Source organism: Vulpes vulpes, chromosome 14 (genome assembly GCF_048418805.1).
Source record: "Vulpes vulpes isolate BD-2025 chromosome 14, VulVul3, whole genome shotgun sequence".
Classification (NCBI taxonomy): domain Eukaryota; kingdom Metazoa; phylum Chordata; class Mammalia; order Carnivora; family Canidae; genus Vulpes; species Vulpes vulpes.
The window spans coordinates 17,521,702-17,536,895 of NC_132793.1; the positions used below are offsets into that span (position 1 = coordinate 17,521,702).

The 15,194-nt window shown below is 43.4% G+C and overlaps 1 protein-coding gene across 23 annotated transcripts in view; it reads left to right on the forward strand.

Annotated features, from left to right (window-relative positions):
- Window positions 1–15,194, forward strand: part of PTPRT (protein tyrosine phosphatase receptor type T) — a 1,025,198-nt gene that overhangs the window by 849,464 nt on the left and 160,540 nt on the right. For 8 of the 23 annotated variants that reach the window (XM_072735811.1, XM_072735820.1, XM_072735812.1 and 5 more), the window contains 2 exons: window positions 701–836; window positions 13,190–13,219. In XM_072735811.1, coding sequence (XP_072591912.1) covers window positions 701–836; window positions 13,190–13,219 — 166 coding nt within the window. The remainder of the gene's footprint in view (window positions 1–700; window positions 837–13,189; window positions 13,220–15,194) is intronic. The other 15 variants (XM_072735814.1, XM_072735824.1, XM_072735826.1 and 12 more) reach the window with 4 other exon arrangements.

The following is a 15,194-nucleotide window of genomic DNA, read 5'->3' on the forward strand; positions in this document are numbered from 1 at the left end:
TCCCTTCAACGCACGGCATTTCTGCCATTTGTTTCATATAAGGCACAAAACAAAATCTTTACGTTTTTACCTTTAAAAAAATCCAGTGATGTTAACCAGGTTATCTTAACACAAAGCTGCTATTTTTACCATTTGCCAGAATGAATTACGTAGGGTTTGGGATAACTCCATGAACCTAAGAATCGAACTGTAGATCCATGGTTTGATCGGAGGGACAAGTCCGTGTGAGGGATAAACCCCTCCACTTGAAGGGTTGACCTCTGGAGGATAAGGATGCCCCAGCCCAGTAGTTGTGCAGCCTTGGGCCACTCACTTCATTTCTCTGCTCCTCAGTTTTTTCATCTGCAAAAAAAAAGGGGGTAGGGGGTATAATAATCCCAACATCACAAGGGACTAGTGCTAAAACAGATGAGATGGAATATTGTGTTTAATATTCTTAGCACAGTGCCTGGCACATAGTCAGCACTCAAGAAATGGAGCCTGGAACGAACTAGGGGTGGTGGAAGGGGAGGTGGGGGGGGGGGGGGGGACTGAGGAGGGCACTTGATGGGATGAGCACTAGGTGTTATTCTATATGTTGGCAAATTGAACACCAATAAAAAATAAATTTATAAAAAAATGGAACCTGATGTCATTATAATTGTTGTCTAGTCATGTGTGTGAGCCTTTTCAACATCTTTCCTCTTCTTTCCCTTCAAAGGTGCCTCCACCCAGAATTCTAACACCGTGGAGCCAGAGAAGCAAGTGGACAACACCGTGAAGATGGCTGGTGTGATCGCTGGCCTCCTCATGTTCATCATCATTCTCCTGGGTGTCATGCTCACCATCAAAAGGAGGTGAGTGTCTGATGCTGCCCTGCAGATTCTGCTGACCCCAGCTGGCCCAACACTGCAGTGTGGCCAGGCCCCTGCTCTGCTGATCGCTTCTGAGCAGGGACCTTCTTCTACAAGTGTTCAAGTCCTGAAATACTTGAGCCAGCTGCGTGGCTTGTTGTGTTGGCATCTGAAAGGTGTGTGTTTCCTGCTTGACAAGTGGCCCAGAGACACCAGTTTCCTACAGAGCCAGTGATCCCTCCTCCAGTTGGGCCACCTTGGTGTGCCATGGGATTCCATGTGCTGAGTCTTCTCAGAGTTAACTGCTTTGCTGTACCTGGTCATGTCTCATCAGGATTACTGGGGAGCCCCAGAAATATAGATGCAGAAAAGTAATGCTTCACCCTTTTTGCCTTTACTCACCCTGATTTCTCATTGGTCCACCAGCAGCATCCCAAGCTGACCCCTGCATGGCAGAGATAAAGCCTCCCGTGGTGTCTGGAATGAGTGTGTTAGTCCCAAGGGAAGGTTCCTTCCTCCTCTACATCCCATAAGACCTTCCCTGCTAGATGGTTGCTACTTGTTATTTCTCAACAAGATGTCCTTTTGGGTCCATTAACACAGTTATCGCCTGTTGCATTGCTCATGAAAGCCAAGGTATAGACCTCCTCTTCATCCCCAAATCCCCAAGATTCACCACACCGACATCTTCTGTTTATCAGACATTCACAAGGCTTGAGGATAACACAAGAGAATTGCAGAGAGGGCAAGGAACCATTCATCTGGGAAAGTTGATGCAAATCAGCTGTCAGTGTCTCAGGATACAAAGTTATTCCTCCAAACAGAGAGTCCCAGGGCCCACCTCTCCTTGACCCCCGGACTGGCATCCTATTTCCATGCCTAAGACCCACCTCCATGTGTTGTCAGTTTCAACATGGCTGTCCCAGCCTTGGTCTCCACCTTCCCATTCCCCTAGTTGGCCAGAGCAAACAAAACATTTTTCTACATTGTGACATTGTGTGCTGCAGCATGCCCTGCCCCCCCAGCTTGAAAATACTTTTACATCATTAAACGAACCAGTTAGCACCTGGGTCTAAAGCTCTGCTTGTTTGGTCCCTCACAGAATTTAGGACAAGCCCAGTAACAAGGACCGGAGACTTGCTTCCCTTTTGTGGGAGGAAAAGCGCTCATGAAATTTGTTTCCTACCATAGCAAAGAAACAGAATGTCCTAAATACATGCTCCAGCTTCTACCTAAGGAGTCTCACGTATATAAATGCAAAAAAGCTTTTTTTTAAATCCCACTTTCTAGTGTTCAGTGAGTCAGAAATACTGGGGTTCCCACGATACATGCAGTCAGCGTTCTCTTAGCCATTTTGGCACCAGAATAGCCTTGTGTCTTTCATGACTCTGTTCTGAATCAGCCAGTCCTCCCTCCGGCCAGGACATCTGTTGGTAGGACCTTGTCCTTTCTTGATATCCTCTGTCTAACAGGATCACTCATTTCCTCAGGCTCTCAGTAGAATGACTGGGGAGTTAAGGTTCTTATCCAGCTACTGATTTTCTGGTCTGAGAGGGGGAAGGGAAGGTACAATATTAATAAGGGAACAAGAGCCCCTAAAGCATTAAGGACAGCACTGCATTATCATATCCTCATCATCCATAAGACCACATTGTAGATCTCGTTGATAAGTCAGCTGCTATTAGATGAAGTCAAACATGAAGTCTGGTTTCTCTGGGGGCAGTCAGCACGTGCAAGATTTCTGACATGTTTCTTAGAATCACAGCCGCATTAGAGGCAGAGGTGAGTTTGGGATTGTCTACCTGGAAAAAGTAACCAATTTAACAGAATTGCATTCCTCTCTGATAGACCTGAAATGTTCTCATTCTTTGCCACTGATTTGTAAGTCAGATAAGCTCTTCCAATTTTGCTCTTTCTAAAGCCTGGCTTAACCCACGTCACCATCGTCTGTGAGCTTGTGAAGAAATTTCACTTCCTTCTCTATAGCTATTTCTGCAATGTGTGACTTTTCGGGAGGGAGGAATGGGCTCTCTGTTTCCAGGGTGGGAACGAGTATAAAGTGAGTCCTTCGTGTGGTTTTAACCTCTACTGCATATCTTCATCATCTCTCACCTCTATCAAAACCATCCATCAGACCCAACCAATAGGAGTCACATGATCACCATTTGTCCCCCAAGAGACAAATCTGAGATGTTGTGGCAGCAGAGAGGGGTGGGCCAGGGTGGAGGCTGGTCACTGTTTGCATCACGTATCTCTTGGAGAAAAGAAGAGAAAAGGAAAATAAGACCTAGTTGGTAGTAATAATTTACAGATTGGTACAGAGCAAGGAAAGAAAAAGAGAAAAAGAGAACGTATAGATCTGCACTCTTTCCAGTAACCTGCAGTGTCTTCTGATGGCAAGAGATGCTCCTAAAGGATAGTGAAGCATTTGGTGAGCTCTCATAGCTCCTCTGACTCCAGCCCCATATAGAAGTATGGGGAAAACGTCATTGTTTAATTGAGTTGGTCACTAATTTACTGCTGGCCCGAATGCTTTCAGCAGCTACCTAAAAGGAAGAGGTACTAAAGGAAAAGAAACTCTGGAATAATAGGCAGATCATCATAACTCAGGATCCTAGTGTCAGCATCTCTTCAGGGTTCCAGCATGACCTAGAGCTAGTTCCTGGTTGCAGGAACTCTCAGAAATCACATCACAGAATCCCGATGTACCTCCTCCCCTGATTTGAGCTGGGTCTAACTTCCTCATCTCTATGGATATGGGAGTGGTGGATTTATGTTTTCTCTGCTCCTAAGGGATTCGTCTGCTCAGAAACTTCCCCAAAGCTGCAGCCAGATGTTTCAGTATACCTAAGATGTCCCCAGATTCTCCCTGCAGGGTTCATCATCACTGGCCTTGGGGCTTCCCTGTGACTCTCCAAAGAGTCCTTCTCTTGCTGTTAGGTGTTTTCTTTTGTGATACTAAACTAGAAAGGAACAGAGAATGGGCTAGAGAGACAGAGGACCAAGGGAAGGACTTAATGAAAGAAGCTAAATCAATTGTTTTGTTGCTTGGTTGCTCTGTAATGAATAGAGGGGATATTGAGAAATGTAAGGTTGCAGAAGGGGATATGAAATGTTGGTGGGTGATTCAAACAGGATTTGCAAAAGATACAAGTTAAAATATTTTTTGTAGTACCTTTGGCTGTTTGGAGAGGGTTTCTTTGAATGCAGGCCAATGCAGAATCAGGGCTACATGGAGATGGAGGATAATGTGTGCATTATAAGAAAGGAACCTGGAGCTCCTTCCTGTCTGATACAATTCATAACCAAGATATTGAATATTGGCTGGGTAATGGCTCCATCCTTTATTCCCAGTTCTCTTGATCAAGATCTAGAACATCTGGACCTCAGAATGTTCTAGAATGCATTTCTGTATGCCATTATGTAATAGAACATACCACCTTTTCATGACTACCCTGTTGAGCTCTGAAATAGAGAAAGACTCATTACTATACTCCTGGTCATCTTCCCTGGTCTCCTCCCTCTAGAAGTGCTGGACATCCTTTCTCAAAGGAGTATGCAGCCAAAGGGTTGCTAGGCCACCCCTCTGGGCCCTTGGCTTACTACTATGGGGCTCTTGCTGCCTTCGATGAAAATTAAAATAGAAAGCTCAATCCTTAGTGCCTTAACCTTGATGTTTGAAGGTGTTTATTAACTACTCACATATGGGAAATTCTACGTTTAATATAGGATATATACATACGTGTGCATGCTCTCAAGCTTCACATAGTCCTAATTCATTCCTTGGGACACACTTCTTGAAGTCCGAGCATGGTCTTCCAAGGCTTAAGACATAGCCATTTACTTTTACGTGGGGAAGTATTGGCGCCAGGTAAAGCAGGATTCTTTGGTAGATTTGTACCCCAAGACTTGTCTGGATCCTACGTTAACCTTTCCATTCCTTTTCACTTTTCAAATGGAAACAACAATTTTTAGGGAGACTTTTTTTTTTAATTCATGAGACACAGAGAGAGGCAGAGACATAGGCAGAGAGAGAAGCAGGCTCCCTGCAGGCAGTCTACTGCAGGACTTACTTGATCCTAGGACCACAGGATCACAACCTGAGCCAGAGACAAATGCTCAACCACTGAGCCACCCAGGTGCCCTTGGGGAGACCTTTTTGAAGTCAGGCCTCACACATGGTTCTAGCCACCTCCATCTCCCCTCATCTTTCCCCTGCCCAGCTCTTCCTGGTTCAGCCTCATGCCAACCATGCATTGTCTGTCCAAATAGTAATGTTTCCAAGAGTGAATTTGGAGTGTCTTGAGTTTGAACTATGAGAACCTACTTTGAGAGCAATGTGCGTCTCTTGGTGTACTTTGATTCTCTGTGACTTGGGTCTGCCCCAGTAGCTCCCAGTCTCATGAGTACAGACATCTTTTTGCTGTGGACAGGGAAGCAGAAACACCAGGTCCAAATCTTTATAGTTCCATTTGTTTGCTGTTAGCCTTGGAGAAACAACAAAACTCAGGCTTTACTTTCATGACTATGAGATGTGGCTAATCCTATGGGGTTGTTCTGAAGATCAAGTGAGCAAATGGTTGGGTCAGGCTTCATTTCCTATACCAGCCTAAGAGACCATAATGCATGATATCAACAGGGACATTCATCTCTCACATGGCCATCAAATCTACCAACCCAGCTCCAAACCCACTGCTAATATGCTAAGGGCAGTGCTGCAATCAATACACACATTAACCTAATTTTTACCTAACCTAATTTTCCATTTAAACTGTCCCCATATTGTGATTTTAATACTACAAATAACCATAGAAGGCTTAGGCGTTGATATTCCCCCCATTTTTTTTTTGAGAATTGGAAACCAAAGTTCAAAAAGGTTTGTGAGTTGCCCAAGACCTTGGAGAATCAAAACACAAACGCGGGCTCTGTGACTGTAGAGAGTCAATTGAAGGCTGGTAACTTCTGTCAGTCCATGGAGACTGGTAGAAAATAAGTGAATCCTGGAATAGGAAACAGGTGACCCAGGTCCAGGTATCATTTGCTACTACTCTATGCTATTGTGCACACTGTTGTCCTGAAGCAAATGTCAGACATTTGTCTTCACCTACAAGCCTCCTGCTACTCTATAAGCCTAAGCCCCAAGTTCATCCAAGTAAGACTTCCAAATATTTACTCTTCCTTGAGTCTTTCCACAAGTCCCTGACCCTACTCTGCTGTATGCCCAGGTCTTCATGTGTGAATGCATCCACTAGGTGGTTGTAGTTTTGCTGCCCTCGAAATGGAAATGGCCCAGGAGGGCAGGATCTTCCTCTTTAGTCTTTTCTCACCAGAGCTTCACTGCTTGTATCATCTGCCTCTGGACATCTGCCTTGAAAATCCCTTGAGGTTTTCATGGTCATAGCCCCAATCATCACCTGCCCACCAACCTGCTCATGATCCTATGTCCCCATCTTAGTGACAGGTACTACCTCTCATTCCACCAGCCAAACTGATGGGGTTGTATCACCCTGATTCTTCTGAACCTGCACCTTTACCTTCCCTTGGTCACATCCTTCCCTCACTCCCTCCGCCACTCCTTCCATGGTACAGGCTGCTATAGCTCTATCACATGAGTCTCCTCCCCAGCCCCAACCCTCCTACCCACCCTCTGCAGTGCAGCCAGAGTGATATTTCATAAATGAAACTTGTCCAGACATAATAAGATCTTTTGATGGCTTCTCCTCCCTCTAACAACAGTTTATGGGGGTAGAGATGAGAGAAGAAGCATATGGTTTTGGTCATCTGGAGAATTTTGTCAAGCTACCCTGTCTCCCTGCTCACAGTCATTTTGGCAGATTTCCTGAGGTCTTACTCCACTCCTATACCTTCGCTTATGAAGTCTTTTCCTCATTCAATGCCTGTGGTCCTTAGTTCCATGTGACCAGATTCTACCCCTGTTTATAGCCTAATTCAAAATCCACCTTCTCCAGTAAACCTTTCCTGACCTCCAATCGAGGCACAATCTCTTCACCATCTGGATCCCCTCTATGAAGATCTGTGCTATATCCTGTTATATTTGTCATTTGTATTCATATCTTATCTTCTGCACTAGACTATCAGCTGCCCATTCTGATTCATTCTTATCACAAATGTGCCATGCGGATACTGGGGATTCCCTAAAAACATGTTGAACGGAGGAGCCCAGTAAAATTAGAACAGATGGGGCCCACGATTAACACTCCATCTCTTGGGCAGGGAAACTTCCCTCAGAACACAGACCCAAATGCCAACAGGGAGCATCAAGAGTAAACCCAATCCTGTGGGGAGGGTGTAAGGCTGGAAAGGCAGCATAGGACAGATATAGCATGGTCTGAGCCTTCAGGGAACATACTGTCTTTCCAGGGGGAAAAAGTGAGACAATAGGAAGAGAAGTTCTGGGTCAGCCAAAGAGGCAATGCCACTCTGAGATTATAGTATATGCTACAGATCACAAAACTGAAATGTGGAATTTAAGGAAATTGCCCCAAAACACATAGCCAATAAGTGGCAGAGCTGGGTCTGAAATTTTGCCAATCTGATAATGGATGCTACACTTTTAAACACCATCTCGCCTGAATGAAATATAAAACAGGACTTGCTGAGATGCTGAATTGTATGACAGAATTTTCAGTGGTTCGTTGAGGTGGAAAAGCAGCCCAGATTAAGTGTGTCATGCTGGCTATTTTGGCCACTCCATTCTAAAGGGCTCCTTGATCCACACGCTGAAAAGTGAATCCTGTTTGTGCTCACTCGGGTAGCCACTCAAACTACAACCTGGGAAGACCTCCTCAGTATGCTTACATTTAATCCTTTACTGACTCACCTTTCACATTCAATTCTCCTTCCCCATAGCCATTATGAGATGGGCCCGCAACACCTCTTGTTTAGACTCCTGCAGTAGCATTCATGACCCCAATCCCTCTTTCCCTCCAAGTTTCTTCTCACACTCCTGACAGAATCATTCATCTAGAAAAAGTATTTGGCCACTGGGTTCACCCTATGACTTGTGGTACTGAGACTAAGTCCTTCAGCTCTTTGGGAACTAGGCTCTGCCAATATTTTGACATTCTCACCTTGCTAACTGACCTCTCATTCCATAGAGAGTTCCATCTTTTTTTAAAAAAAGATTTTATTTCTTTATTCAAGAGAGAGAGAGAGAGAGAGAAAGAGAGGCAGAGAGACACAGGCAGAGGGAGAAGTAGGCTCTATGCAGGGAGCCTGACATGGGGCTTGATCCCGGGTCTCATGATCAGGCCCTGGGCTTAAGGCAGCGCTAAACCATGAGCCACGCAGGCTGCCCTGGAGAGTTCCATCTGCCTGGAAGTACCCCCTCCTCCTCCATCCATCTAGATGCTCCTTGACTTTACAACTCAAGCATCGTAGACTCTAGGCCACCTTATCTGTCCCGCTCCCCACTCTTATCCCTGGATATGGTCCTACTGCTCCCTGTGTTGCTGCTTCATGCCACTTATCACTCCAGAAGACAGTATAGCATAGTGGTTATTCATGCAGGCTTCTAGAGTCCTACTGCTTGCATTCTTATTCCTGCCATGCCACTTACCAACTATATCAATTTGAGTAAGTTATCTAACGTCCCTGAGCTTCACTTTCCTCATCCATAAAACAGGGATAATAATTCTGCATAGTGAGGATTAAGTAAAATAGTCTACATGGTGTGCTAACACAGTATCTGGCACATAAGTGACCTCCTGCTAAGTGGTAGCTCTTATTACTATCTGTTTTACAAGTTTCTTATCTGGCTCTCCCATCAGACTTGGGTTGGATCAAGATCTTATTTGTCTTTCTATCTCTGGAACTCAGCGGGGACAGGCAGATGGTAAGCCTTTGAGAAGTGTTCATTGAATTGATGATGGAAAGATGGATGAGTGGATAATGAATGGATTGTTGGATGAAAGGGTATTTGAGTGGATGGATGAGTAGATGAGTGGGTGGGTTTATAGGATAGATGGATAACTGTGTGGATAAATTGCTAAGTGGGTAGGTGGATGGATGGTTAGATGGATGGAGGGATGGATGGTTGGATGCATGCATGCATGCACAGATGGACGCTTGGGTGGATAGAAGGGTGGATGAGTGGGTTTATGAGTTAGATGGATGGGTAGATGGTCAAATGGATAGATCAATGGGTAGATGGTCAAATGGATCTTAAGTAGATCACTTAGTCCTGTTTAAATAGTATGGAACAAAGGAAAGCTGTGCCTCAAGTCAGCCTTGTCAGCCAGCTGAGAAGATTCTGCAATATGTGATTTATTAAGTTTGGAGTTTTTTGGGTTTTTTCTAAGCACAGCTGTCTTCCTGCTCAAGATTTTTGGTCTCAGGCAATCTGTTACTTGCAATATCACTGTATCCTTGTAAATTTAGACCTTCAGTAAATCTTCTTTAAGCCTGAGAGAAAACACACGTGTATACTGTGTTTTGGCCACACAGTAAAGAACTGTAATCCTTGCCCTGGAAGACTTTGCAATATAATTGGGAAAATATACTCAATTAATAGAGGCTTGTCAGTTGTTGTTCTTCTGGAGTTGCCTGGAAGCTGGGTCAGAATGACACTGGCTTTTGGTGACAACCAGGATAATTCAGAAAAACTACTTGGAAGAGGTGGTTTGAAGATAAGGAAGCATATTGTTATGAGTAGGTGACCCAGGCAAAGGTGAATCCTGATGGTTGAAAGCAGAAAAGCCAGAAGGTCTAAAATACTGAGTGCAGCCTGGGCCCCAAGAGCACAGCCTGGGGCTGTTGATGGCAAGGACATGTGGCTCAGGGTGGAGGCCTTGCACATGGTCCAAAACTATGCAAGGCAATAGACCTAGTAGGAGTGACCCCTTAGAGCCTCAGATTCCTCAACCAAAAGTGATAACAGTAATACCTGTGCCATGGAGTTGTAGGGAGGATTAAGAGATTTAAGGCATGTGTCATCTCAATGCCAGTCCCACTGTGTTTCTCTCATGTATCTATTTTCTTCCTTCTTCATAGGGAGCACAGGCTAGTGGTCTACAACATGAGCCTTAGATCCATGTTGCTGTCAAATCCAGTTACTAGCTGCATGACCTTAGACAAATTACATAACCTTCTTTGCAACAGTTTCCTCCTCTGAAAAGTGGGGATGATAATAATTAATACACATCTGTCAGGGTAGTTGTGAGGAATACTTGAGTTAATATATGAGAGCCTAGGACAATACATGACAGTAAGTGCTCCATAAGTCCTTTTTTTCTTCTTCTTATTTTAGTACTATTTTTAACATTCCTAAAGAGGTGAACACTTTGATCCTGGTCACCAGAGTGAGAAGCAGCAAGCCTTGTATCTGTAGATGAGGCAGGGACATAAACTCCCCTTTATTGAGTTAGATGGATGGGTAGATGGTCAAATGGATAGATCAATGGGTAGATGGTCAAATGGATCTTAAGTAGATCACTTAGTCCTGTTTAAATAGTATGGAACAAAGGAAAGATGTGCCTCAAGTCAGCCTTGTCAGCCAGCTGAGAAGATTCTGCAATATGTGATTTATTAAGTTTGGAGTTTTTTGTTTTTTTCTAAGCAAAGCTGTCTTCCTGCTCAAGATTTTTGAGCACTACTAATGTCAGATGTTTAGATTAATAGATTAGAGCCTCAAATTTCTCCCTAATAGATTAGATTTATATGATTTACTTAAAATACTTTATATATTCTATGTCATATATAATTTGCATGATTTAGATTAATCTAATGTTAATGGCCACAGTGACTCTTGGGAATCTTATTGCCTCCAACCTTGACGTGGAGAGACTGAGACTCAGAGATACTCAGTGACTTACCCAAAGCCATGCAGTTAGCAAGCAGTGGTGCTAGGATGCTAAGACATCATATTTCCACTCCTCAAAGCTATTGAGGCTGGTAGTCATCCATGCCATTCACCTTGGTACATGGATCAGGAAACAGGTCCAGAGGAAGGAACTAACTTGTCCAAGATGTCACAGTGAGCAACTGAAAGCTGGGATCAGAACCCTGCCCTCTTGAATCTCAGCCCACTGTTCTTGACAATATGGAGAACATAGGTATGTTTAAGTCTTCATAAAATGGAACCCAGCTTTCTTCCCCCAAGGAATCCCACTTCTAGGCACTGGGCCACAGAACCAGCCATGAAGGAGAAGAACTGTCTCCTTACAGTGTGAATCTGTATGGTTGGTGAAGGGGATTTGGTGAACTGCATGGGCTCTTCCAACCCCCACCCATCAAAGCATGGCATTCCTCACCCCTTTTATCATCCAGGTCACTGTTCCTTTGACCCAAGATGTTGAACAGTTTTATGAGTGACCAGATTTTGCTGCATTGTGGCTCATTTTCCCCATCTCATCTTCCCAAGGAGTCATGGGGCTTCCTTCCTGCCATGACTTCTTAGCTCTCAGCATTACCTTCTTCTGGAGCTAGAGTTGGGCTTTTCTGATGAATAAGAGAAAGCCTAGAGGTGGCCCTGCCTAGGGGACTTTGGCTGCTTCCTACTTGAAAGGGAGAAATTTGAGGCTCTAAGGACATGTTCCCACACTGCAGATATAAAGACTGCATCTTCCTGAGCCAAGCAAACTGGGATAACAGTTGCAAATAACCAAACAACTCAAGAGGCAAGAGAACTATTCTTGCCTATTCAGATAGATATTTGGGTACCTTAATTATCAGCAATTTTTTCTCAATCCACAAATGTATCAGTTATTGTCAGTGTGACTAAGTCTGTAAGATAAAAGCATTCCTATTTATTTCCCTATAAAATACAAAAAAAGTTATAACAAAAGGAATGTTGTGGACTTATTTGAGTTTTTTATTGTTCAGAAGCCAAGAGCTAGACAGTACATTGTGAGAAGAGAATTCAGGTAGTGATTTTTCAAGCTTTCTTTTGGAGAATGGGATTCTTAGTCATGTGAAATTTCAAATTATAAAATATAAAAAAATGGAAGGAGTGCCTGGGTGGCTCAGTGGTTGAGCATCTTCCTTTGGCTCAGATCATAATCCCAGAGTCCTGGGATTGAGTTCAGCATTAGGCTCCTGCAGGGAGAATGCCTCTCCCTCTGTCTATGTCTCTGCCTTTCTCTTTGTGTCTCTCATGAACAAATAAATCTTTTAAATGAAGAAATGCTGTCTTTTGTGGATGGTGGGTGACCAGCAGTCCTACCTACTCAGTTTCCCACCCTCCCACTTCAGTGAGGCTACCTTGCAGAACCCTCAGGATCTTACAAGCACAGTTTGAAAACTAATGATCTAGTTCAACTCATATGAGGATCAGAAAGGAAATAAAGGCAGAGAGAATTTATTCAAGTTGTAGTCTGTTCAAATTGAAGGTCAGAATTCCTTTCTCTTAGTGCAGTTCTCTTTAATGATGAAGTTTGAATTTTTTTCTGATTACTTATATATAACAAATATGAAATTTGGTGACTTATTTTTCTTATTTATCTGTGCTTTGGTCAGGGCTTGAAGGGAATGACTTGTTTTGTTCCATGATACCAAGGATCCCCATTGACATAATCCAACTGGCAGAGGCTGACTGGATGTCTCTTTATGCAGGATTTGTGTCTCTCCACTTGGTCTTTTCAGGATGGCAACTTCAGGATACTTGGACTTCTTTCATAAACAGTTAGGGTTCCAACTGAGAGTTCTGAAAACCCAGCAAGAGCTACACATCTTCTTTCTGACATATCCTAGAAAGTCTCAGAATGTCGTTCCTACCACATCCTGCTGGTCACATAGGATCAGTCCTGGTTCAGTGTGGGAAGGCACTACATATACACATGTGTACTGGGAAGTGTGGGTCATAGGGGAGCCATCTTGATTGCTTAGCTACCAATTACCTTACTTTTGGTATGACCTTACTAAATAGGTTCTGATGTGTTTTGACCTGAAACAGAGAACACAGAAGTCATTATGGTTTTCCTTAGGTCATAAGAGCACTATCATGAAGAGTGGTTGAATAGTTCTAGAAGTCCACAAAAGTCTGACCCAGGACCAAAAAAAGGCATAAGGAACCTAGCTTTAGTTGACTGTAAAAAAAAAAAAAAAAGAACTTTCAAACAGCTAAACCAGCCAACATTAGACATGGCTTTCTCTGCATGAGTAGTGAATTTCTCCATCATAAGAGAGGTCTCTCTCACTCCTTCTACCACTGGAAGTATCTGATTCTCAGCAAAGATAATTAGTAGAGAAACTTGCATCTCCTTGAGCTTTGGGATGCTGAAATACTATGTGCATTTCTAAGAATCAAGAATTCATATAAATCTAATTCTTGTTTGTTTGTCTTTTCTTTTTCCCCCTTTTTGGACATTTCCTTCATCTGACTGCCCATCAATATATAGAAGAAATGCTTATTCCTACTCCTATTACTTGTAAGTATCGACCCGGGGAAACTTTGCTTCGTGCCCTGTGAGGGAACCTGTAGCATGCATTTCCTGCACCAACCAAGTGTCTGTTGGTTTCTCATACTCACTTCTGTCTAAGTCATCTGTAGCCCTAAAGTTTTTATTTCACATAGATGTTTTCCATTTGAAAATGTACTACCATTGTTTACGTCTGTTATGTTTCTGCCATCTTGGATTCCTACCCCCTACTTTTGGAGATGTGAAGGGCTATTTCTCCTTTGGCAGTGTAATTTTCTTATTAGAAATCCCCAGATTTCAGTAAGAGGTCAGCTTAATCCCCCTGCAGGACTTGCAAACATAAAACAGAATCGCCATTCTCAGCAACATCAGAGCCCATTGGTATCTACTTGGGAAATGTGTAGCCTCGAGGGATTAGAAAGAAATTCATTGGTTGTTTCCACTGTTTCAGTAAGTCTACAGGGAACCATGACTTTACCTAGAACCAGCTTAACAGGTAAAAGAAACATCCAAGGTCTTTGCTTTGCACTGAAATGATCACAGTGTGGGGTTTGGCATTAGTTATCTCATGCTGTCAATGCATTTTGTTGGTAGTTATAGCTGGCCTGTTGCCTGTTAATTTCTTTGCACTTTCTATATAAAGAGGATGATTTTTCTCATAATTAAATCAGAAATTTTGAAAACACAAAGGTAAAGGGGATAAAACTCCATAAACAGATCTTTGGTAATGAAAAGTTAAGAAAACCACTGAAGTAGCTCCATATCCATAATATGCATTCCCCATGTTTGAAAATTGATGTCCAGAGAAGTATGTGAAATCACACATCCAGTGGGATTAAAACTGAGGACATCTGCCTTCTGGTAAAAGTGTACTGTCCATCATTCCATGTCTTGCTTCACCCTTGGCACACCGAGCCTTATGAGGGAAGCCATGTCTGCTAGTGACATCTGCTGAAGCCTTCACTGGTGAGGATGGACCAGCAAAAGGCTATCCCACTCCCTCTGCTCAGTGTTTGGGTCCTACTCAATAGGCCATGCAATAAGCAGATAAGATTCTGGTACTACTGCCGTTATATTATATAGGAACCAATGGACTCCCACCACCAACACTGAAAAGTACCAGAGAACTTGCTTCATTTGTTCATTCGTCCATTCATTTGATGAACATGCATTGAACGTGGTCATTATGTTCCAGACACTATGGATAGAGAGATGGCCAGGACTTTGAGCCCCACCCTTCTAGTGTTCAAGCTCCTTTGGGAACTAGCATAAAACCAAATACTTGAAAATGTCAGCTGAGGGTGCCTATGTATACTGTGGCATAGGAGAATTTACTTGGGTGACTAGTTTTTAATGGGGCAGGGGATAGTTATCAGTGTTTATAGAGATGGATTTACCCACTGCTGAAGAAATAAGAATTCTAAGCAGAGGGAACAGCATCTGCAAAGGCATAGAGGTTACAACAATGTGGGGTTTTGTTGCTTTGGTAGAAGGAGAATGAGTTTTAGGAGTCGTGAAGCTCTGGGTGCAAGTCACATGTTTGTCACTCATCAGCTATGAAGCCTTTAGAAAATCTTCTGAACTCCTTGAGCCTTATTTCTCTTAACCCCAAAATAGGGGTAATAGTGCCTAACTCAGGGAATGAGGGATTTTGTATAGTGCCTGGCACAAAGTTGGCACTCAATGGTTACTTTTCTCTCTTTCCCCCTTCAGGAAACCATAAGAAGTCAGAACAGTAGTGTTGGCCCCTAGAAGCATCTCTGGTCTTCCAGAGGTTCTTCTGGCATCATAGTTCCACAAAGGTCTGGGCATACAATGATCCATTACAGCCTCTGGGCACCTCGCCTCCTGCATCAGTTAGCCAGTGTGCCTATTAGCACTATCTTTGGATGCCCACTGTGCTGAGTACTGTGGTGGAATCAAAGATGAAGAATGTGATGAAAGTGTAGGAGACAGACACTCAAGTGCTTATAGTTCAAGGTGA